This window comes from Branchiostoma belcheri, unplaced genomic scaffold, assembly GCF_001625305.1.
Source record: "Branchiostoma belcheri isolate BF01 breed outbred unplaced genomic scaffold, Haploidv18h27 scaffold76, whole genome shotgun sequence".
NCBI lineage: Eukaryota > Metazoa > Chordata > Leptocardii > Amphioxiformes > Branchiostomatidae > Branchiostoma > Branchiostoma belcheri.
Window position 1 is genome coordinate 870,965 of NW_017804420.1, and position 23,379 is coordinate 894,343.

At 41.3% G+C, this 23,379-nt stretch overlaps 1 protein-coding gene across 1 annotated transcript in view; it reads right to left on the bottom strand.

The window, feature by feature from the left end:
* Positions 1-23,379, bottom strand: part of LOC109485446 — a 61,365-nt gene that overhangs the window by 28,629 nt on the left and 9,357 nt on the right. Inside the window, exons 7-22 of the mRNA XM_019789051.1 lie at positions 23,029-23,236; positions 22,244-22,399; positions 21,442-21,505; positions 20,489-20,600; positions 19,966-20,015; positions 19,504-19,627; positions 18,884-18,993; positions 18,359-18,458; positions 17,755-17,917; positions 13,681-13,750; positions 13,022-13,082; positions 12,561-12,646; positions 9,114-9,240; positions 7,937-7,978; positions 5,368-5,481; positions 1,949-2,062 (exon numbers count right to left, since the gene is read on the bottom strand). Coding sequence (XP_019644610.1) covers positions 1,949-2,062; positions 5,368-5,481; positions 7,937-7,978; positions 9,114-9,240; positions 12,561-12,646; positions 13,022-13,082; positions 13,681-13,750; positions 17,755-17,917; positions 18,359-18,458; positions 18,884-18,993; positions 19,504-19,627; positions 19,966-20,015; positions 20,489-20,600; positions 21,442-21,505; positions 22,244-22,399; positions 23,029-23,236 — 1,701 coding nt within the window. The remainder of the gene's footprint in view (positions 1-1,948; positions 2,063-5,367; positions 5,482-7,936; positions 7,979-9,113; positions 9,241-12,560; positions 12,647-13,021; positions 13,083-13,680; positions 13,751-17,754; positions 17,918-18,358; positions 18,459-18,883; positions 18,994-19,503; positions 19,628-19,965; positions 20,016-20,488; positions 20,601-21,441; positions 21,506-22,243; positions 22,400-23,028; positions 23,237-23,379) is intronic.

A 23,379-nucleotide genomic window follows, 5' to 3' on the forward strand; every position in this document is an offset into this window, starting at 1 on the left:
CTGGTAGCCATGTCGCTAATAGTTTACCCAAATACCGACTGATTTACTTTTTGTTCAGTTTTGGCTAATTTCTGTACCATATTTAAGCTCACACGTTAATAAAGATTCATTCATTTCTTCCTTCCTTCCTTCCTTCATTCATTCATTCATTCATTCATTCGTTCCTATTGGCACAATTAACCACCTCGAGACATTCTTATCAAACCGTAACTTGTAGTTGTATTTTCTTACAACAAGAGTATGTACATGTGTACGTGACCTGGTAGAAAATACCGAGTCACTAACTCGGTCTTATACAACCCTCCTACTCTACGATACAAACAGCTAATTTCTACCTGTAGCCGAATAGATGCTTTTTCGAGGTAATCCAGTATCATACACATGTAACATACATAGATACAGGCGTGACATTTATATTGTACATTGAACTGTACTTTCAATGTTATATATACAGTGGTAACGTGAACGAGCTATAGCTTTGTGATCTATATCTTATATGAGCTAGCATGCATTCTGTGCTCTCTATTGTATCTCTATTATATATACAGGATCATATATCCAGTATCACGACCATATTGGTCATGTTACAGATAGTTTTTATAGTTCTGATATCTTTAAAAATATCGTGATGGATATGGATATATACATTGTGCAATTGTCCCAACAAAAAAATCACGTCACTTCTGTACTGGGTAGATACTGGTCAACGCCACTACAACAAACGTTGGATTTACCTATGGTAGTAAATGCCAGTAAACAATGGCAGTAGATAAAACTGTTGTTAAGTCCGAAATTACCTGACTTGACTTTTATTTACTACCATTTTCTAGCCAGGCTCTGTTTACGACGTTAATTGCTGGATTTTACTACCGTTGATAAATCCAACTTTTCGTGCAGTGCACTAGTTGACTTGATGCATGAAAGACTTGGATTATTGCTTCAAAGTAAACATTCTCTTATGCTCATCGATGTGAACTATGGAAGGAGTAAGAGAATATTTTATATTCTTACAATGTACAATATAGGGGAAGGACAGGATATATAGACATCTATTTCTGGTCAAAACATCGGTTAACACAATCGAACACACAGGAGAATTTTGCTGTGAACTGGCCTTAGAAATAGCAGTACTGCCATCATAGTCTTGAACATGGTACCAGACCCCTAACTTAGCCTTAGTTTTTACATCAGTGATCATCCAAATCAATGCGCTAATGTGTCCCTATACCAGCCTCAAGCATCCACGAATGGTTTCTTTGTTTTTAGTATAACCCTACTGATCTTCTATGAAAAGTGTCACCCTTACCATACCAAACTGTGAAGAAAAATATTCGAGTAAAGTATTAAATAAGTATGAAATGCGAGGCCAGGTTTATGAGGAAGCTCGTACTGTTTGTGGTATACACTCTTTCCATCCGCAAACGTCGTCAAAAATCGTCGGTGTGGCCTGACCACTTTTCCTGTACACCTAACAGACCGCGTGTGTATCATAAACATCTCCTACTCTAGCGCTGCAAAATGGATTCAGTCTCGACCTTCACCTCTGCGGAAGCGAAGTTTGCAACTTGAGGAGACAAAGTCAAGTCGCAAAAATTACTACCTTCTCAGGGTTTCTGCACATTCCAGGTGATAAAGATTAAAACTCGTGTGTGTCATTTTTCCTGGTCTCGATAACTACTTGTTGTATACCCGGGCCCTGAAACCATCCCTGAATAGAGACGGGAGAAGCCACAGACTATCTGTCACATTTGACGTACTGCACGGAGTCACGTGTCCCTAATCTGCATAAAATGACGTCACAGAAGCGGTGGAATGATCCATTCCTTGACAAAGACAGGTGCGATATTGGCGGAAATTTAGATACGTTCACCACCAGTCTTTATAACGACTTCTGCCAACCGAGATGAAGTTTTGGAGCTAACTACGACTTGTTTCTGTTCTTGTGTCAGACTTGTGTCTCCTCCAGAGCGCTGTGCCTGATGCTTCCCGACTGTTCCTCCACCTGCTGAGACGCCGTGGGAGGAGGCTTCCTCTGGAAAGCGAACTTCACTCCCCTCTTCTTCTGGAAAGCAAGGAAAATGGTGACAAAGTTTACGACATCAGGTATGAGAAACTTACAAATCTATAGTGATCTCTCATCTGTACAAAGGTACAATATTAGCAAGCAATTCAATGCAATTCAAGTCAACAAGGTGACCAATTATTTGAGACATACATCATCAAACACCAATCTTTTATTTATAGGAAGATCCTTCTCCAAAGTTTGTCTCTACCTTGCTGGAAAGTTTCCAGGTAGAACACGTGCCCAGTACATAACTCAAGAAAGCCTTAGCTGTTATATGGATTATTGGCGACAGCGTATTGCAAAGCCCAGAATAGGAGAGCCATTTGCCAGAGCTGCGTGAGATAGCTGCTTGCAGGAACGTCTATCTCTCGGTGAGTCATTATCACATTTGGGGTAACACCGTCGGCAAGTCCACCGCCAAACCCATCAAGAAAAGTTATGGCACCTTAGTTACTGCAGCCGCCATTAAATCCACTGCAGTTCTCTTTAGTCCCGCGCCACTAATGGCAACAGTCTGATCCTTCACACAAGCCAGGTTAAAGATACATCGTCCATCATGGCGTCAAGACCAAGCCCCTGGCAGAGCCATTACAGATTCACAAACCTTCTTTTAAACCCCTGCTGTCCGCCCTCAGCATATAGTACGGGCGAAATTCCTAATCTTGTCAAATTACCGCGTTAGCAAGGTCGGTCAGTCAACACGTCCGGCATTTTATATTTAGGGGTGTTTTTTTTCTCTCCACTTGTGAGGTTGGTGGAACTCCTTCCCGTGTTCATAGATGACCATCGTTGTTATGATGAGCCTCCAGGTCCCTATGTGGTCAGTTCCACACCATGCATTATCCTTACGCCCTAAACTGGACACTTAAGTACACCGCGAGGGGACAGCAATGACCATTTCCGTGACGTAAAACATGTAGGAATGGCACCTAATGGACGCACGGTGTGGCTTCCCACACATTTTACGGATCCATTTCCATCCCCGTCCTTTCGATACATTTCGCCTCGGCTATCTATTTCTGCCACCGGGAGATTAAAAGACTTGCATACAGTCTCATTACCGGCAGTTCCCCGCGGAATGTTGACCTCTGTCTGTAAAGACACGGTTCCGGCCTAGGTCTAAACATGGCAGTACATTAGCATCTACATATTAGCTACACAAACACTGCAGGAAATTCTACCTTTACGCACATCTTAAATCATACGTAAAGATAAACGCGAATGGAGAAAAGAAATCTTTACGAACGCTTCAAGGTTTGCGGAAAGAATACATTTTGTGCAGTGAAATGCTTTTTTTCAACACATAACTCTTACTTGCTGCTACCATTGACTCGCTGCATGTAGAAATACAGAGAGGACCGTATATACAAACGTCCCTGTACTTTTGTTACGCCAATAAAGTTTCATGTGAAGAACAGACGTCACTACGAATCTGTAGCCACTAGAGCAGACACTGCAACTAAGTAGTAAATTGTGGTCAACATAAGCCACAATCAAAATCATACCGGGCGTAAAACGAAATGTCATCGGGTCTAAATGTTACGGATAGCCGATCGAGTTCAGCACGAGCAGACGTCAAATTTACGGACGAGATTTGGATACAGCTTTTGACTGATGTTAGATCGGGTTTACTGGTGACAGCTAGTATATGGTTTCCAACTTGCAGTTTTGTTTTGTGGAGGCCATGGCACGGCACCAAGGAAGCAATCTGTTTGGAGAAATTTCTTTTTCCTTCTGTTTCCACGACATAGTTGAGTTTAGAATTATCGCAATGTCAACAGTTAATCAACCAGATATGAATATCTTTTCATTTTTCACGGTTTGCCCTGATTTTTTCACGTGTACTATGAGTTGGATTGGATCTCAGTTGCAAATTTTAGAAAATAATACAAACATAGTGATTGTCTAATAATTGCCACATTCCCTCTTTTGAGTCCAGAAAATATTACGAAAGTTTTCATTTATAACAAATTTGTTTCGTGACACCAGTCAAATATCTTCATTACTTTTCGACTTGATAAAACGGTGAAAAATTGGAAAGAAATTTAGAATTAATATAATCTGACGGCTTGTGACAAAATTCTTTACTTTTGCCGAATTTTCTTGCACCAGTCTTAAGTCTCTGGAGACTCGTGGCCCGCTCCACCATTTGTTGTTTGATGATGCCCGCCGGCCACAATCTATCATACACACCCATTTTCACAGTAAGTGTTTGTTCGGCGATGCATTTTTCTTGTAGTTTTTGCGATCGGTACAGAGATATGGAAGATCTTTCCGGCTTCTTTTGGTGCTTCGCCAAGATACGGATGGAAATGGAAACAAGGGTTCGCGCCCACAGTACCAAGACTGTAAATTTTAGCTCCCTGCGATTTGAAAACTTTGATGTCGTCCATTTTGTCGGTGTTAATTGTCGAATGTGGGGCTACTTTTCCTCATAACAACTATGACATGTACTTCTGACAACGATCCTCAGTAACCTGTCAAACTATCAACTACATTGTCAAATCAAATACATTCTTTCCATGTATATTATGTGCTATCAGTACATACGCGTATGAATCGAACAACCAAACCGTTATGCAGACGCCAGACGTCTAAATAAACTAAATGGTGCGAAACTAAGTAAGAAACTAACATAAAACAAACGAAAGAGTTAAGAAAACTAATTAAATAAAGTAAGACAAAGAATAGAATGAAAAAATAGAATAGAGCTGTAACCAAAAAGTAGAATGAAGCTGCGACCAAAAAAAAGTAGACTGGAGCTGCAACCAGAAAATAGAATAAAGCTGCAACGAAAACACAGAAAGGAACTGCAACCAAAAACAAAAAAATGAAGCTGCAACCAAAAAAATGTAGATTGGTGCTGCAACCAGAAAAATGGAATAAAGCTGCAACGAAAACACAGAAAGGAACTGCAACCAAAAACAAAAAAATAAAGCTGCAACCATAAAAAATGTAGATTGGTGCTGAAACCAGAAAATAGAATAAAGCTGCAACGAAAACACAGAAAGGAACTGCAACCAAAAACAAAAAAATAAAGCTGCAACCAAAACATATATTGGAGCTGCAAAAAAAACATGAAGCCGCAACCAAAAATATACTGGAGCTGCAACCAAAAATAGAATTGAGCTGCAACCAGAAAAATAGAATAAAGCTGCAACCAAAAACAATCGAATGAAGCTGCAACCAAAAAATAGATCGGAGCTGAAACCAAAAACAATTGAATGAAGCTACAACCAAAACATAGATTTCAGCTGCAACAACAACAAAAAAAATAGAATGAAACTGTAACCAACCCGTACCATCCTCCTGTATCTGGACTTCCCCTTCAGTGACATCATGGGATGCCGGTAGCGCCTGCGCTGTGCCTTCTTCTGTTTCAACAGCTCCTGTTGTGCTTTGTACGTTCTCGACACCTGGAATGTGGGGGAGGGGGGCGAGAATATCAAATAACGGGGACAGAAAACATGGACAAAATTCGATAGTTTCATGAACAAACTGTCAAGCAACACAGTTTAAACGATCAACATGAAAACATTATTGACAAAAAACTTTTTTTCTAATGCACAAACAAACCGTAGATCATTAATTGTTAGCCTTCCAAAAAGATATTACAACGTAATACTCAAACGAGAAACTAAAATAAAAAGATAGGAATCAGCCACATATAAGCTAAGCTAATTGGCAATGGTTCAATGGCTAATGGTTGAAATCGCACCCATGAAGATTCTGAATTATCAAACAATTCTCAAAAATGGGAAGATCGTAATTGTTTAGCTGAACAGAAATAATTTCAACTTTTTAATCCCTGTGAGACTTTTTTCAGTCGACATGACAGTGACGATGATAGTGCTGTCAGTACTGCTTCATAAGTATTCCGGCGCGCACTTGGAGAATCTGCCGACAGGGCTGCGCGACGATTGTGAAGATACATCGCTCACTTGCGGTGCTGTCTTATCGCAATGGTAAGCGTAGCCGGCTGTTAGCTCTCCCATGGGCCACTAATCAAGTGGTTTTCCCCCCGCTAAAGTGTCTTGAAAGCCTGGAGTCGACAGAACGAAACATGTCGTTTTTGGCGCCAGGATTCTTGCGCGTGTTGCGCCCCGGCCTTATTATATTTCCCACTCAGATCTCGTCTGATACAGCCGGCGGGGCCTCGCACATATCTCCCCGCTATCACAGGCACCCACGAAGGTCACCTCACTTTTCAGCTGCGGGGAATTTTCCCTCCAAAGTCGGCCGAAATTTCCACCTCGCCGTAATTTGTCATCATCTATCCGCCAGCGGAAAGAGCGGGGCCGGCGATCAATATGGCCGGATTTATTATTGTATCAAAATAATTCACGGGATGGAGATTGGATAGCCGGGCTCGACGACTCCAGATTAGAAAAGCCATCCAATAGAAGAGAGGAGAGAAAATTCGGCCGGTCTGCGAGCATCAGATGTATCGGACTGGAGCGGGACAGGTGGCGGGCCAAATGAAGTGATAGCGACTCTAAATTAACGCCAAGGATACCAAACATATGTTGAATTGAGGCTCGCGTGGCGGACCTGATGCCGTGACCCTCGGTCAGACCCTATTGGAAACATTCGATTAATGTTCAGAGGAAGACTGACCCAGGAACCGCGGCTATCGGATCGGGAGTAATTGAAAAAAGGAAAAGTTTCGACCCTTTCTCGGTAACAGCTTCTCCGAAGGCGCTGTCAGAGGCTTCAGTTTAGTTTTATTTGTTCACACAAAAATATATAAATAGCATAATAAAGAAATATATGAAAAAAAATGTGCAGGAGGAGGGAGGAAGTCTACAAAGCTTGTACAAGACCCTGCTCCTCCAAACCTAACAAATATTAATAATGAATTCCAATCTAATATAATGATTATGAAATGACAACAGTAACAAAGATAGAACAAAGGAAACACAAAGCCCTCCCTCTTCCTTCAAACGTAACAAAAATATCAATCATGAAACTACTATAATGATTATAAAAATGAATTAATAGTAACAAAGATGTAAGAAAGGAGAGTAGTACATTATCAATAGGTACGAAAAAGCAATTCACTCATGACCAAAAAAACATTACATGACCGGAAAACAATATACTGGAAATTAATACAACTGAGATAGGAGGTTGCTGGCTAAAAAAGAGACCCGGAGCTTCAAAGTACCCGCTCGAATTTCCCGGCTATAAAAAACTGCTGGATTTGAAAGGCGTTCAGAGGACGGAGCGGCGGAGTGTTAAATTCTGAGGGGTGCGTCCGCGCCAAGGCATGAGGCATGGAACCCTCGACCTGACATCTTTCGGATTATCATATTTAACCCGCGTATTGGACGTGAGGAAAATCGATGGGAATATAGCTGACGGCTCCCTTCTGCTCATTCACTAATCGATTTTTGATGTGTATGGCTTAATATAGTGTGAAATACCGCGTGAACTCTGTGGCCCAGAGGTCGAAGAGTCAGCCTACCGCAATGTATACCAATGCGCCGCTATCCTTTACCGACACGCTTCAAACTACACAAACTAATACTCCACGGACAACTTTTTGCCATTTACCAAGGACAGTAGTGTGAGAGTAATATCTCCACTGACTGGATATCAAGCACAGCGCCCGGCCGCGGCCCGCACTTCCCGGGTTTTCTGCTCAAAATGAGATTGGTCATTCCAAGTGCGCTCGGTAATTGCTACATACATCAATAATGAGTGAACGGCGGCGAACCGCCTTCCCCGGCGTGCTTTAAGAGGCGATTTCAAAGGCCACTGCAAATTGAATCTGACTGAATTTCATTAAAGCAAGGGCAAGACAAGACGGATAAAATATAGGGCAGTAAAACAGGTCTGAACAGGATTAGGAAACGATGGTCTCCATACCTCTTCATTTAGGACACAATAAAACATGGCGAAGAAACTTCCCTGCAACGAGAAAAGAGCAACAAAGGGGTTAACAAGCAGAGGTCAGGCGAGTCCATTAATCTAGCTTAAAGTCAAAGCATCCGTCGCTTCTCCAGTCCAAACCTTCAAACGAGCCCGTCGTGAAAATGAATTGGACACGGTAGTCCGGCTATCATGAGCTGTCTCAACACACAATAACATTTTACGGCAAAAATTGCAACATGCTAGATATAACGTTAACTATAACATCTGATATAACGTTATATGAATTGATAATACACATGCAATTATCATTGTTTCATTTAAAATTTTAACTACACGAAATCCCATCTTGAAGCACACATTTAAGCATACGGAAAGGTATACAAAAGTGCAGAAACGAAATCTATCTGCATGCTTTAAGTTGTGCGGAAAGAAGGAATTTTGCGCGGTGTTTAAAGGGTAGAAATGTGGTCTCTCCTAAATAATCATCAAATGGTAATTTCACGATGTCCTGGGCTGGTACTGTAGGCCATATTGCTGCCTTTACTGTCAGAGTAGTACTGTAATAATTCTCGAAATATGCTCCCTTCACTGCATGCAGTATGTTGTGAATATGAGACCCTACGTGCGGCTCTCTTGATAAATACAGAGCGGCACTTAACGTAGTCATTCAATAACAATTGGATCTCATGGCCTGTTCTATTAGGTTGTATATTCAGGGCTTTAGTTAATACATAGGACGTATTTGAAGTGTACTAGATTCATAACCGACTAAAGAGCATCCAACTGAGCCTTGGCCAATAGATTAAGCTACAGTATACATACCCAGTGCAATTTGGAAAACAATAACTAATATTTAAAGCTACTGTAAATTGAGTGCCACCTTTCCTTCTCTTTTCTATCATTATATCTTTTCATAACGTTTGTCGTTTTTAACTTGCCTTTGTTTTCGTGCTGTCTTTTGTTCTTTGTTGCTTTCTTTTTGCCTTTTTTTCCTTCTTTTTTCTTCCCTTCTTTTTTATTTTTTTCTCCTTTCTTTCTTTCTTTCTTTCTTTCTTTCTCTTTCTTTCTTTCGTTCTTTCTTTCTTTTTATTGTTTTTCATACATATTTGTTTCTATACATATTTTAGATAAACCTAGATGTATCTGAAAAATGTATATTTAAGACTTGTACCTGAAGTGTGCTGAAAATGGCGAAGAGGTATTGCAAGATGGCGCCGACCATTTTCAGAGACAGAAAACTGAATGTCCACGTGACCATGGCTAGAACTAGCTGCGTCCAAACTGCTTTGGCGTGGTTTCTGAAAAAGAGAACAAAACAAATTGATTATGAAAAACTTAAACTGTTCTCCAACTTGACTCACCAGAAATTTTCGACTGAATCACTCAGTCTTCCTCAGCTATCTGACCCAAATGCTGTGGACACGTGATTTTTCCCACGTGTGACGTCAGCAAAGGGTCAAAGGTTGTCTGAAGTCGATATCGCCCCCCGTCCCGGTTGAGCGATGGTTGAAATGCCCTGATGTATATGGTCTCTTTTATGTGCTCTTTTATATGCTCTTTTAAAACAAATTGAATACATAAAAGAGACAACATTACCCACACGATGTTTTTTTTTACTTTGGCGATCCACATTTGCTATCGGCTGTATATCTTTATTCAAACTTTACGAGATGGTTTTGTGGAGGTTTAGTATTGCAACTATCTTTGTAGGTCATTTAATACTGCACAATAAACTCAGAAATGTAACGTTATCTTTCACAGGAAACAGCAAAGTATTGGGACAGCAAGGTGCGTGTATTACTGTCCTTACAGTATCAAAACTTAGCGTTGCTCTAGCATAGCCTACTACAACATTCTCTTGTGCGACTATTCTTCTTATAGCCTGGTTCCCCCTTACTAATAGTATCCTAGTACACTAGTTATTCTAGCTTTCGTACCCCCATTTGATAGCTCATAATATAATAATAATAATAATAATAATGGTTTATTGATGCTTGTAGTACAGATTAGCAGGGCCCAGGGAATTTGGCCCTGAATTACTCTGGCATTCACACATATTACTTACTGCATGTTTAAAATTATTTGTCGTTCTTATTACTGACTGTAAATATGTCAAAAGCTTTTAAAACACATAATGATAAAAAGATCAGGGAACAATAATCTAAATATCGTGTATCAAGAGTAACATCTGCAGTCTCAACCGGCATTTATAAGTCAGTGATCTCACAACGCCTACCCAACATCACAATATGCGGTATTGCACTGTTCTTAAAATGTTCCATTCTTGCAGTGATAGTGTTCTATTTGTAGCAAGATCTGGTCTCTCTTGCATTTGTCAGCCACTGTCTTAGGGTTTGGGATTCCATTTCTCTGTCATAGTGTTTGGAGAAGCTAGAATAGGATGGATACAGGCTTTGCACCAAGCCGCCATGAAGCACAGAGACATATGAATAGTCGACAATATTTGTTTCACGACTTTCCTCACTTCGCTCAGGTGAAAATGAGTATTGTCCTGTCATGTGTTTGCCCCTGTGTTGGTGGTGGCATTGATATAAGTTGAAAAAACTTGAGTATGCGTCACCACGTCTGCTGATTACATGTTGGAATAAAAAAAAAACTCCAGACACAGCCCGGCAAGTGTAACTGACTGGAGAATGGCGTCGATGGGTGTTTTTATCTTTCCCGGCCTGTCCAACACCAGGAGTAGCTGGTTCTGGATCCAGTCGTTGTTTGATCAAACGGTTCTGTTTTCAATCACGACATCCCGCAGATGTCTGATTACGGCTGCGTCAGCCGAGCTGTCGTTTGCCATCAGCCGGTGCGTGTTACTGCTGTCGCGCGCCATCAGCCGGTAGCGTGTAGCTGTGATCACATCTCGCCTCGCTCGTTAGGCCGAGAGGAGTGGGGCTCGTCATGCGGAGTGGCAGCTCTCTGTACCCCGGACCAGCGTACCGCAACTAAACAACTCTGATGGTAATAGATGCCTGGGCCATTATTACCACTTAGCCAAGTGCAGATAGCCCCCGGGAAGCAGCCATTTTTGTTTGTTTTCGGTAGTATTTTTACCACAAACATTGCTTTTGAGTGCTTTAACTATTCAACATCACAGGAACGAGATGCGACATTAGCTGACCACACGAAATATGATTTATAATCACACATTCCTTATGGATGAAGCAACGCTGAAACAGTAGCTCATTTCAATTCAAAACCTCTCTATGTTGAGTTTGTTTTTTCTCAATCTCCTTGTTCATGTGATATTTCACTTCAAGATAGAGCTATTATAGAATACACTAGCGCAAGCTTACTCTTTAGTTAGCCTCCCCCAGGCCTTCCTACGGGGGTATGGATGGTGCAAATTGTGTGTGCAAATTACGGTTGCTAAACTCCTCTGGCTAATTATTCCCCCTATTGGCTAAATTGTACTATTTTTTAACCCGCAGTGTTGATCTAGTTGAGACTACTCTCTAGTCTAATAGTTATTCTGCCAAATAACTGCATGCCGCGGAATGACGATATTATGGATGCTTCTGATGCTGAATGAAGACTACTGCTAAACTCCTCTGGCCAATTATTCCCCCTATTAGGCTAAATTCTACTGTTTTAGAAATGTTATTCTAGTGGAGACTACTCTCTAATAGTTATTCTGCCAAATAACTGCATCCCGCGGAATGACGATATTATGGATGCTTCTGGAGCTGAATGAAGACTGCTGCTAAACTGCCAATTATTCCCCCTATTAGGCTAAATTCTACTGTTTTAGAGATGTTATTCTAGTGGAGACTACTCTCTAATAGTTATTCTGCCAAATAACTGCATCCCGCGGAATGACGATATTATGGATGCTTCTGGAGCTGAATGAAGACAAAGCGACGCCATCCCGGCGTACATGTGCGCACACCGAGCCGTGACATCAATACAAAAGACGCTCGCTCCTGTCTATTAAGCCGCACTACTGTTAACGCCAGTTTGGCCCTTGTCAAGGTGGCTTCAGATCGATGGAAGAGGAGAGAAACAGGGTAAGAAAGGGCACGACTGGCGTCCGGTTCTAGCGGGGTGGCTACAACAGTATCTACTGTCTAAGTGCGGCCGGTATATGGTGGGAAAGTACATTCTCCGAACATATCACTTTGAACAACTCACTGCACGAAATCCTATGTTCAAGCATACCTTAAAGCACGCGTAAAGGTATACACGACTGAAGAAATGAAGCTTTACGTATTCTTTTAAAGGTGTGGGGTGAAGAATGGCTTGGTTTGGCAGTGAAACACTGTACGTATATACATAGACAACTAGATAAATTCAATCATCTAAAACTTCGTATACTCAGTGTCAAATATTGTATTTTCAAATATGTAAGTAATGAAAATCCCTCCAATTTTTTCCGAGAGTCAACCCTAAGTCACCAAGAGGGTTTTTAAATAATGATCATAATAATTTTGAATTATTTGAAAGTGAAAATGTGAATGCATTTGAATTTATTAAGATATCTGTGAAACATATAGAAGGGGCGTTCTTCCACACATAGATAAAATGATATATCGAAGAAGTCATTTGGGATACGATCCAATGAACATATCTGAAAAGATTTAAATTAGCGCATACACAATACACTCACATGACGACTTTGTTGGCTTGCTGATCCTTGGAGTAGGAGCTTTCCACTATGTCCTTCATAGCGAAAATCAGAACCAGGGTAGTGATCTGAAAAGAAGTGATATGAGGAAACCATTGCCATTTTTTTTCTTTGATATTTCATTATTAAAATAAGTATTAACAGCCATTGCAGCAAATAACTAGAAAGCAAATGCATAATGTTAACCTTCGCATATGGTCTGCTCTGTTAATTCTTACTCAAACATATTCATCTATGTGGTCAGACAGCAGTCTAAATCCCTCCTGCTATAAAATTGCAACATGATGTAACCCAACACTCGTTTCGATGGTGACAGACGTCTGGTTCAGGTCATTGACCTTTAGAGAAGATGAAGAGGAAGAAGAAGAGAAAGAAGAAATAGCAACAACAATATGTTTTCCTTCATCGAAGGTAAACATAAAAATCCACAAACGAATACCTACTGTGAGGATACCGAATACCGGACCCAGTAACATCCACACGTGGTTCGACGATATCCAGCATCTACAAAAAAGACCACAAAAATAACACAACTTTAGGCAACTTAAAGCAGAGTTGTGTAGTATTTTTGTGCTAAAATTGGAGCATTCTTGATGTAAAAAATCTTCACTTGATTACCATCTGTGACACTTATCCGCCCAATTGTATCATTATCTTACATTTCTGACGTTTCTGGATAGCGCAAAAACACTACACACAAGATAAACTGATTTTGTGCCACCATCACACAAGTTTCAAGATTTCAAACACTCTCGTACGGCAGAATATATTCGGACGTCCCCTCCCTTAATTGCACTGTAACTGGGTAGGATTGAATCAGCTTGTTTTCTAAAGAAATGGCCATATTTTCCTTGTGTTGCGTGTTGCTTTTACAGAAATCTCAAATCAATTCTAACTAAAGCATAACAACCTGCGAAGCTTAACTAGAATCTGTTTCCATCGTGTGCTTAACGAGTCGTAAGGAATTGATTTACAATAAGAAAAGACTAAAAGTCAATATCACAACATGGGCGAAATTGTCCAGTATCAGAAGACGTGGTGGAATATTGACGTTTCTATCTCGTACATTTGTAGAGTTGAGCTGACATTTGGCTTGACTTACAAGTCTGCGCTGTCGTAATAACTGTCCTGGTTTATCCCAACGAAAGCTGCCACCACCATACCTGGAACAACTGTGGAGGGAATGCCTCGGTTATTTTTTGTCTTATAAAACAGCAACAACAACAAAACAATAATAATAATAATAATAACAACAACAAAATAATAATAATAACGAAATAATAATAATGATAATAATAATAATAATAATAACGAAATAATAATAATAGTAACGAAATAATAATAATAATAATAACAGATTGTTATAATAATAACAGATTGTTATAATAATAACAGATTGTATTGCATAACAACTGTTCGAGGTCCAACTCATGTTATTTACTGCAATATAACACACCATTACTAAGCAAATCACCCACTTTACAACAGTCTATTTTTAGTGCAGGATTATAATTGTTTTCCTATGGCAGGCCCGCGAATCATAGAAAAATATTGTTTTATATAAAACTTCTCTTTTGGACATAATAGCCAAAAAGGTTAACCCTATAATTACATTTGTGATATGAGGGTGGTCATGCTGGGATCAGATATCCCATCGCTTGTTAGAGACCTATATCAAAAAGTATGTCTGGTGCTGTCCTTGGTTCTGAAAACGTGGTAATTCTTCATTATGCTCTTCCGACTCACTGTATGCTCTTGTGATAGTTACCTCCGTGAAACATGAAGGTATTGTATTTGTCTCTATATGTGTCTGTCTGTGTGTGTGTGTGTGTTTCCAAATAGTTGTGGTCAGCATATCCTCAGAAGGCCTGTATGGATTGTGATGATATTTAGTATGTGGGTAGGTCTTGGAAAGACAAATGTTCAAACTTGTTCCATAATCAGTTAATGATGTTTCTTTATTGTTTATTGCTTTATTTTCCCGCCGTTGTTTTAATCACGTGTTAATAGTACTATGTACAACTTTTAAATGTAGGAATAAAGACTCAATAATATTCAATAAAGAAATGAGAAGACCAGACGACAGCCCACTCCCCGATACAGCACTCATGTCCACCCTGAGTTCTGGGCGTGCAAAACTGACAGTCATCGTTGAGTTTTGAGTTTTTTTGACGAGGATTGGCCATCGTTGTCATCGTCGTAAAACTGTTTGTCCGGATGATGAAGACGTTTTGATTACTTGACGCTGGGCGCCTTTAAGTGTGACATGGTGGCAGCAGACAACACTCAGAGTACCGCCCCGATCAGCGGCTCGAAAGCCGAGAGGCGCCAACCGCCGACCTCAGCCAGTAAATGGCCGCCACCCACCACTCAATAGGTCCTGTGTCACTAACGATGAACAAACCGGACGCTTAAGCGATGCCTTTTAAGACATCATCTGATGCACGATAAGAGCGTCCATGTGCAAATGTCAGGACTTAGGATTGCATTTCCAGGAACGACCCACGGGCGGTTTGGGGATTATTCAGCACAAAAGTACTAATGATTTTCTTGCTGTAGGATAGAGAGAAAGATCATTTTATCTAGAATACATATTTAGAAGGAGCCGCTAGGGCATAGGATGGAACAAATTCTGTGCACGACAAGGAAGGGTTAGGGCATTGGTTCGTGTCTTCGTTAACGACTGCAGTTTGAAAGAAAGCTGCAAGGGGCGTCACATCACTTCCTGTGCTCAAGTAGCTTCCTATGCAATAACAAACAACGAGAAAAGAGAAACAGACGGTACCGAGAGAATAACCTCTTTGAAAAATCATGGAGGTAACATTACGTCCTGTACAATATACTAGGAATCATCGTCTTCACAAACAAACCAACAAACACAAAAGGTCCACTTTAGTAACGTAGGAACTCCCATAAGGTCCAATTTCGCATTTGACCTTCGTCTTTCCAACAACTTGCCTACAGAAGATCATGAACATCAACTCATAGTTTTAAGAGTTATACCGCCTACACTCACAGTCACTCCACCATAGCCAAACCAAAAACATAACCTTCTGGCGAAGGTAATCTTAAAGAAAATGGCAGCAGTGTAGAGATCTCGTGAAGAAATGGCCTTCAAAATGTAATCCTTGCTACTGCTTTCTCAAAGTCGTCACAAGGATTCACTGCTGTGCAACTGGATGGTTTAACGACCCCACCTAGCGTTCTTTCACATCATAACAGGAAAGAAGTATTGGTGATCGATGATAGTCTCTCTGTAACGATCGCACGTCCCAATAAGAATTGCTTATTCCAGACACGTGTAATTGCTTGCTGGCACTTTGAAAGACCACCCATCAAAAGTGCGATGACTTGATAGCGCCTTGGCAGTACTTAACAAAATGGCGCCTGAGAGGTGAAAGTCGGAGTATCTGCTTCACCCATGGCATCTTTGCACGTGCGCTCCAACCCAAACCAACCCAACTCATCGACCGGGAAATTGAAGAAAAGACATGCCTTTTACTAGCTGACCGGCGGCCAAGATGGGAATAGCTGTTTGGGTGGCGTGAGTGTGATGACGATGTTTGACTAAAATAATTGGTCACCTGAACTTTTGGACGCAAAACTGTAATATATCACGACCTATTGCTAACTTAGTTAGAATAGATATTTTGTAATAATTTGCTAGCGGTTACATGCGGTGAAACAATGCGTCACTTCCTGTTTCAGTCAGCCGGTCTTTCACTCCTGACATCTGCTTGGTTTTCATTCATATGGTAATGTATCGGACATACTAGACGTGCTGCAAAGAGACGCCGGTCTGCAGGCTGAGTACTGGAGCTTCGAATTCTGGGCTACCATGGTTGCCAGAGGAAGAGAGTGGCGCCCAACATAAGTCAAGTAAGTCAATCAGTCACCTATGTAGCCATCGAACATGACACGTAAAGACAGCCCAAACAAAAATGCATTCTGCATTGTGTATATGTATCTGTATCTGTATATCCGGTACAACCGCCCCTCGGCGAAACACGCCAACTTCGCTGGCACACAGCGCGGCGGCAGCTAGCTATATCACACCGATCGACTTGTTACACCTAACCCTTGAACATCTAACTCTAAACAGAGCCCTCTAACATCATTTTAAACAATCTAGTGAGGACGCCCCTACTGTACTTGGTGATAGCGAGTTCCAGCCTACGTCAGTTCCAGGAAAAAATGAGATTTTAAACGCCTTAATCCTGGGTAAAGCTAAGGTCCCAATTACGCCGGTGCCCGTCGGGGATGTAGCCCCGGCTGGCCCCGGCCGGGTTCAGGAGTCGAGCGGGCATCGGCTGTCGTGGTCACAATTAAAAGTTTCCTTCAGTAGCATTTTGTTAGAAATTTTGTCACCCTCTTTGGTCGGTATCCGGCAGGCACCCGGCAGGTACCCAGCAGATTCTCTGACGATGTCTTGTATTGACCTATACGTAATGCAGAATTCACGTATTTGTTGTGATCATTTGATCTGTGAGGTCACACATTTTACCCGGGTTTACGAAGTACACACCTTTATTCTGTTCATCTGGTCTGTGACGTAAGAAATGTGTCCCGGTGGAATGCCGGCAACCGGAGGGGTACCTCTCGGTGTTCTCACGATGAGGTCACGGCGTTTTTTGTCAGCGGGGCCCGGGTAGAATTTAACTCAGAATTAAATTCTTATCGGGGCCCCGACGGGCCAAAAAATAGCCCGGTAGCCGCAGAGTGCCCCGCGGGGCCACGTCGGGGTCCCGCCCGAAAGTGGTAAAAAAACAGCCCGGGAACTACCCGCCAGGGCCCCTTTTCCCAATTGGGACCTTAGCTTTACTAGTAATAACTCTCGTATTGAAGGCATTTTCAAGGCTATTTCTTGTGTTTTTTTTTGGAGCTGGTATTAGGTACTTAATAGCGGGTACATCCACCAGTTTATTAGTCATTTTGTACACCATGAAAGGTCTGGACATTTTTTCGCCTGACATCCATTGTAGGTTTGTTTTCATTTCCGTAACACTAACACCTTTCATAGTTGTTTGTACAGAATCATGCAGCTTAGTTCTGTACCTTTTCTATGTTTGGTACTAAAAGTGATTTTACTCTAGTTGGGCATACCCACAGATTATGTTTGATCACTCTCAAAGTCTGTTTAGCCTTTAGTTGTGATGTTGTTTACACGCATACGTACCCCATCCCATGACGTAGTACCTCGCCATGGGGCGCTGCTGCACGGCTGTCTCGTGCATGGCGTTAGACACGACCACGTACAGGTTAAAGGCTTCGTTCATCAACCACGTGAACATGGTCAGGAAGAAATAGTGGATCAAAACTGCAAACCCGCGGCACACCAACTATGTAAGGGAAAACATAAGGAAAACGTTTTTGTATCTACTAGAAAGGTAACATTTGCAAGGCAAATGCATTATGTTTACCTTCGCATATGGTCTTCTCTGTTAATTCTTACTCAAATACATTCATATATATATATATGGTCAGACAGGAGTATAAATCCCTCCTTCTATAAAATTGCAACATTATGTAACCCAACACCAGTTACCATGGTGAGAGACGTCAACAATCAGGTTATTGCCCAGGTCAGTGTTTGGAACGGAAGAAGAGGAAACGTAGCAAAAACAATATGTTTTCCTTCGGTAAACATTATAACATTAATCTTGTTATTGATGACGTGCATGCATCTTTAGCGTAGAGGAGGAACAAAAAAATTTCAAGAGTAATGGACCTGATTTTTAAGGATTATTTTTCTGCTATTGTCTTTGTACTTGGATACACACCATACTTTCTGTCCTTTTGATTCCGATGACAAAGAAGAGGTGCAGAAGTGTGATAGAAGCCGCCAAGTTTTTGTGGACTTCGACTGTGTCTGCTTTGCACCTGTATGTCGGATGAGGGACAACAAATGTAACATTAAGCATCTAGTGATATATATATAAAGTATTTATAGTACTATATTCACCATCACAAGGCGACATCTTGCGATCCATGTACAAATCGCAATATAACTCGACAGCGGTAATAAACTTCTGAACTGAAAATAATACTAGAAAGGTAACATTTGCAAAGCAAATGCATTATGTTTACCTTCGCATAATCTGCTCTGTTAATTCTTACTCACACATTCAGATAAATGATGACAGGAGTCTAAATCCCTCTTGCTATAAATTGCAACATGATGTAACCCAACACTAGTTACCATGGTGATAGTCTGTCTGGCCCAGGTCATTGACCTCTTGTGTTTGGAGAAGAGGAAACTGAGCAAAAACAATATGTTTTCCTTCGGTAAACATGACAAGACGTACTTGTAGTAGTAGAATGCACAGAAGGCTCCGATGCAGAGAAGCATGCACGCAATGCACCCCATGACCGCAATGGGCTCCTGTTCAAAATGGCGCTGGTACGACAGCCTCCACTGCAATGCAAGAAAGCAGTTCACGGATGTACAAGTCATTTTGAAAGAAACAAATAAGTTCAAATGCTATGTTTTTTTCGTTTACTACCTTGAGGATACGTAAGGAATCAAAATTATGAGAACTGTTTGCAATTATCATCAATATTATTCTATGCTACATCATGAGTTGTTAGCATAACAATTGAGTGAACATATATGTAGTATAGAAAACGATGCTACATTTGTTATGATAAAATATTACTATAGCAATGCCTCTAGTGTAAAAAGAAGATAAAACCATCCTATTTGTCCTAAAATGTTTTGTACGCAACCAAGAGCTTGCATGTACAAAAAGAACACCACTTATAATTTAATCTTGGAAGTTAATCTGTGTTGGTAGAAGTCATTATGAAACAAGTTTGAACTGCAACTTATAATTCTTCACATTTCTTCATGAATAAAAGAAGGACACCAAAAGAAGTCAGGATAGGGGAATGTGGGGAGGGGGGCGGTAAACAACTGGTTACGCACATTGATATCGTACATGTCTGTGCCGACGGTTACAATTCCGGTCTGCCTACACTCGCACAGAACTGTGTTGTACCGCTTTCTGACGAGCTTACATCCGTCCGCCACCCAGCGGTACGGGTGAAATCTGCAGGGGAAAGGGACAGGCTGAGGTTCACAAATACCAGTGCACATGCTCGGTGTCAAATGTGAATGATAAACTAAATGTGAACTAGAAAGGCATGATGTTAACCTTCGCATATGGTCTGTTCTCAGACTGACTGTTAATTCTTACTCAAAGACATTCATATATGGTAACAGTCTAAATCCCTCGTGCTATAAAATTGCAACATGATGTAACCCAACGTTTGTATATCTAAGCGTTGTTAAAAGCTCTATAGTAAGGCTACAGATAGACCGCTAGAGACCCGCACTTCTCATTCATTGACACTGACTAAGACGGACGAGCAGAGTACATGGACTTACTTGTCCCCGATCACAAGCGTCAGACAGCGAGGGTTAGAGACATTGTAGTACTGCAATAGAACATAACAAAAACATCACGTAAAATATACAAGCTGATAAGTTTGGAAAAACACTTTTATCTTCTAGTGACAATTGATGGTGATGATTGATTTGTTAAAACTAAAACTTGGTTTCCATTTTCTCCACCGTGTCTCTGATCTTGAAATATTTACACAATGGAGAAGTGTTTCTGTATTACATTGTCTTAGGGCATTTCCTTTCAAGACTACCTCAGTTAAAAAAATAGACGTATAGGTAGCTACTGTAGTACACTCACACACAATCGTATCTAGAACCAAGCCTATCTAGTTATGTTCCTGAATGGGTTGGTATTATATATTAGGATCAGGAACAGTTCTGAGTACGAGTAGTCTCTACGTAGATTTGCTCCAGACATGCGGTTCTGGATACGCGTGGACTATCCAGAACCATGTCTGAGCACGGTTCTGGATAAAGAAAGCACGGTTCTGGACACAACACGTACCTTGAACAGTGGCAGGGTCGCCAGAAGTGGCTCGGTCAGATTGTTCATCTCTTGCTCCTCCAGAACGTACGTTCCGACCATGGGGGCGTTGATGTTGGCTTCTTTAGAACTTCTGTTGAAGATAACAAGATCAATGATAACATAGTATCGACTGGAATACTATCTAAACGTTGATGTAGACATTTATCACTGCCACACGTTACTCTATTTTCCCCGTAGCAACACCAACCGTGTATAAGAAGCTTTTTTATTCAACAACCAGCGTGAGCATCTTTAGAACTTCTGCTGAAGGTACCAACATCAAACGATAACAAAGTATCGACAGAAAAACAGTCCAAATGTTGATGTGCACATTTCTCATGTTTATCATCACCAAACGTAACTCATTCTTTTCCTGTATCGACCCAAACACAGCTACAAATAAGAAGGTTCTTCATTCAACAACCAGTGGGTTTTCTAACTTATCAACTTGTGTGGCCGTCTGTCACAGAAACGACTGATTCGTCATGATTCGTTCTGCAACTAGGTGTCGCTGCTGCAATATTACAAATTAGGTCCCAAACGTTGCCACATAATATGTACATATTGTCAAGCACAGTAATAATAAACAAGATTCTTTTCTTCTTAAAATGCATTTGTAGTATTGCAGTACGAATCAGAACCAGCACCCTAAAGAAGGTGAAAGACGGTCACCGAAACGTCGGATGTCAAAACTCACTGATTGTTAAATAAAGGACCTTCTTACACAATATCTTTCCGATGAAATTATTAACGGAACAAACACACAACAGTTATACCACACGGAACAAACACACAACAGTTATACCACACGGAACAAACACACAACAGTTATACCACACGGAACAAACACACAACAGTTATACCACAAACAGTTTTGCTTTTAAGATCCCGGATGTCATGCGTAGGTAGATGGGTAACGGAAGTGACGTCACCTGAAGTGGTTGGGGAGGAGCCTGACGACGGTTGGATAGGCGATCTGGCCCAGCCCCACGTACTCTGTTCTTGACAACCGGCAACACGTGGTGTGTGAGAGTGAGTCAGAATTATCAGCAACCCAACAACAATCATCTTACAGTTAGCTTGTCTAAGGGGTTTCCTTTTGTCTACATTTCTATAGAACCTATGAAAACTTAGTTTTTTGTACGTTAGATAAGAGCAAAATTTACAGTGTCAAAACAATTGACAGTTAGGGGCGTCTATCATCAAATGAATTTTCGACAGAAGATCCATTTGATATCACTGTCCCTGTCCTTGGTTCTGAAATACGCCCGCTCTAACATAACTGTCCCTGTCCTTGGTGCTGAAATACGCCCATTCCAACATAACTGTCCCTGTCCTTGGTGCTGAAATACGCCCGCTCTAACATAACTGTCCCTGTCCTTGGTGCTGAAATACGCCCACTCTAACATAACTGTCCCTGTCCTTGGTGCTGAAATACGCCCACTCTAACATAACTGTCCCTGTCCTTGGTGCTGAATTACGCCCAACCCTACGAAAGTTCAATTTTTCTCATTGATAGTTACAGGTTAAACTACATTTCGTAATTTCCTCTGTAAACACAGATATCCTTTCATTCGAAGCTACGGCCGTCTAGTTTGTACGTAACAAAAATGCATCATTTATGTTAACCCTCTCCCCGCTGCCCAACCCCATAACCAATACAAATCATGTTCCAAAAGGCTACCTTGGCACGCTGAAGGTTAGTTAATCAAAGGAAAATGTCCAACTCCGCACCTTGTCGTGTTAGGTTGAGCTGAGATCGCACGTCTGCCGCCAGACGGTTCATGTCGTCCACCCTGCCGTTCGGGAACACGCTCTTGGCGTACCGGGTTCTGCCGTTCACCGTCATCCTGGCCGACACGTCCCGCTGTAATACCTGTACGGACAGGGCTAAAAACAGGTGGGGAAAGATCCCTTGTAAGGCCACACCAATTTCATTTATAGAAGAACTTTATTGCACGACAATTGCACATGCTACAATGTATGGCAAACTACATAAAGAAAGTAACAAACAATAAAAAAATGTAATGAATAAGACCTAATGTGTCGAATAAAACATATAATATATATATGGTAGTTCTCGGACTTTTGAGAAAGAAAATGTGAAGCGACAAAGCGACAAAAACAGGCTTAGGCATCCTACGACATCAAAGTCAACATACCAGGCTGGTTTACAATTGTATTTCTGAGGAATCATAAAATTCTAATTCAAACACCGAATTTATAGATGGAAAAGCTGTAACAACTTGGAAGAAAGGAACTATCTTCAACTGTTGGGGCCAACATATGAGCATTTTGGAGTTGGTTCAGAACCTGATTTTTTTACAAATCAGAAAAAAAATTAAGAAGTCGAATCCGAGAATCAATTTTGAAACATTCGGTTATCGCAGACACAGTAGCCGACCTTGCCGACTACCAGCCGAATTGCTCCCGACCTACTCCTAATCATCATGGTTGGGGGTAGTTTGGCCGTGTTCGGGAGACCGTATTCAGCTATGTACGACAGGGGCTTGACTCACCGAAGTTCTTAAACTTCAGCTCCACCGACGCGTCTCGTATCTGCAGCTGTCCCTGCTTGAGGTGGAACTTCATGCTGTCTGACAGCAGCCTGGCGAAGTTCCTGACGATGCCGAGCAGCCTGACCGACTCCCCGCCCACCGGCTTACTGTACTCCCAGGCCTCGTACCTGTCCCGACCCAGCATGTTGTTGATAATGTCTGCTAGAACCTGTGAATACAGAAAATAACAGGAAAATGCACATGTGCTTTGTATGAACCATAATTACAACGTTAGGTGCATCTCATGAGTAGCCTGAGTGCCAGCCTTGCTAGCTTTTGTCCGCTCCCCAAGATCCCCACCAACAAGACTGA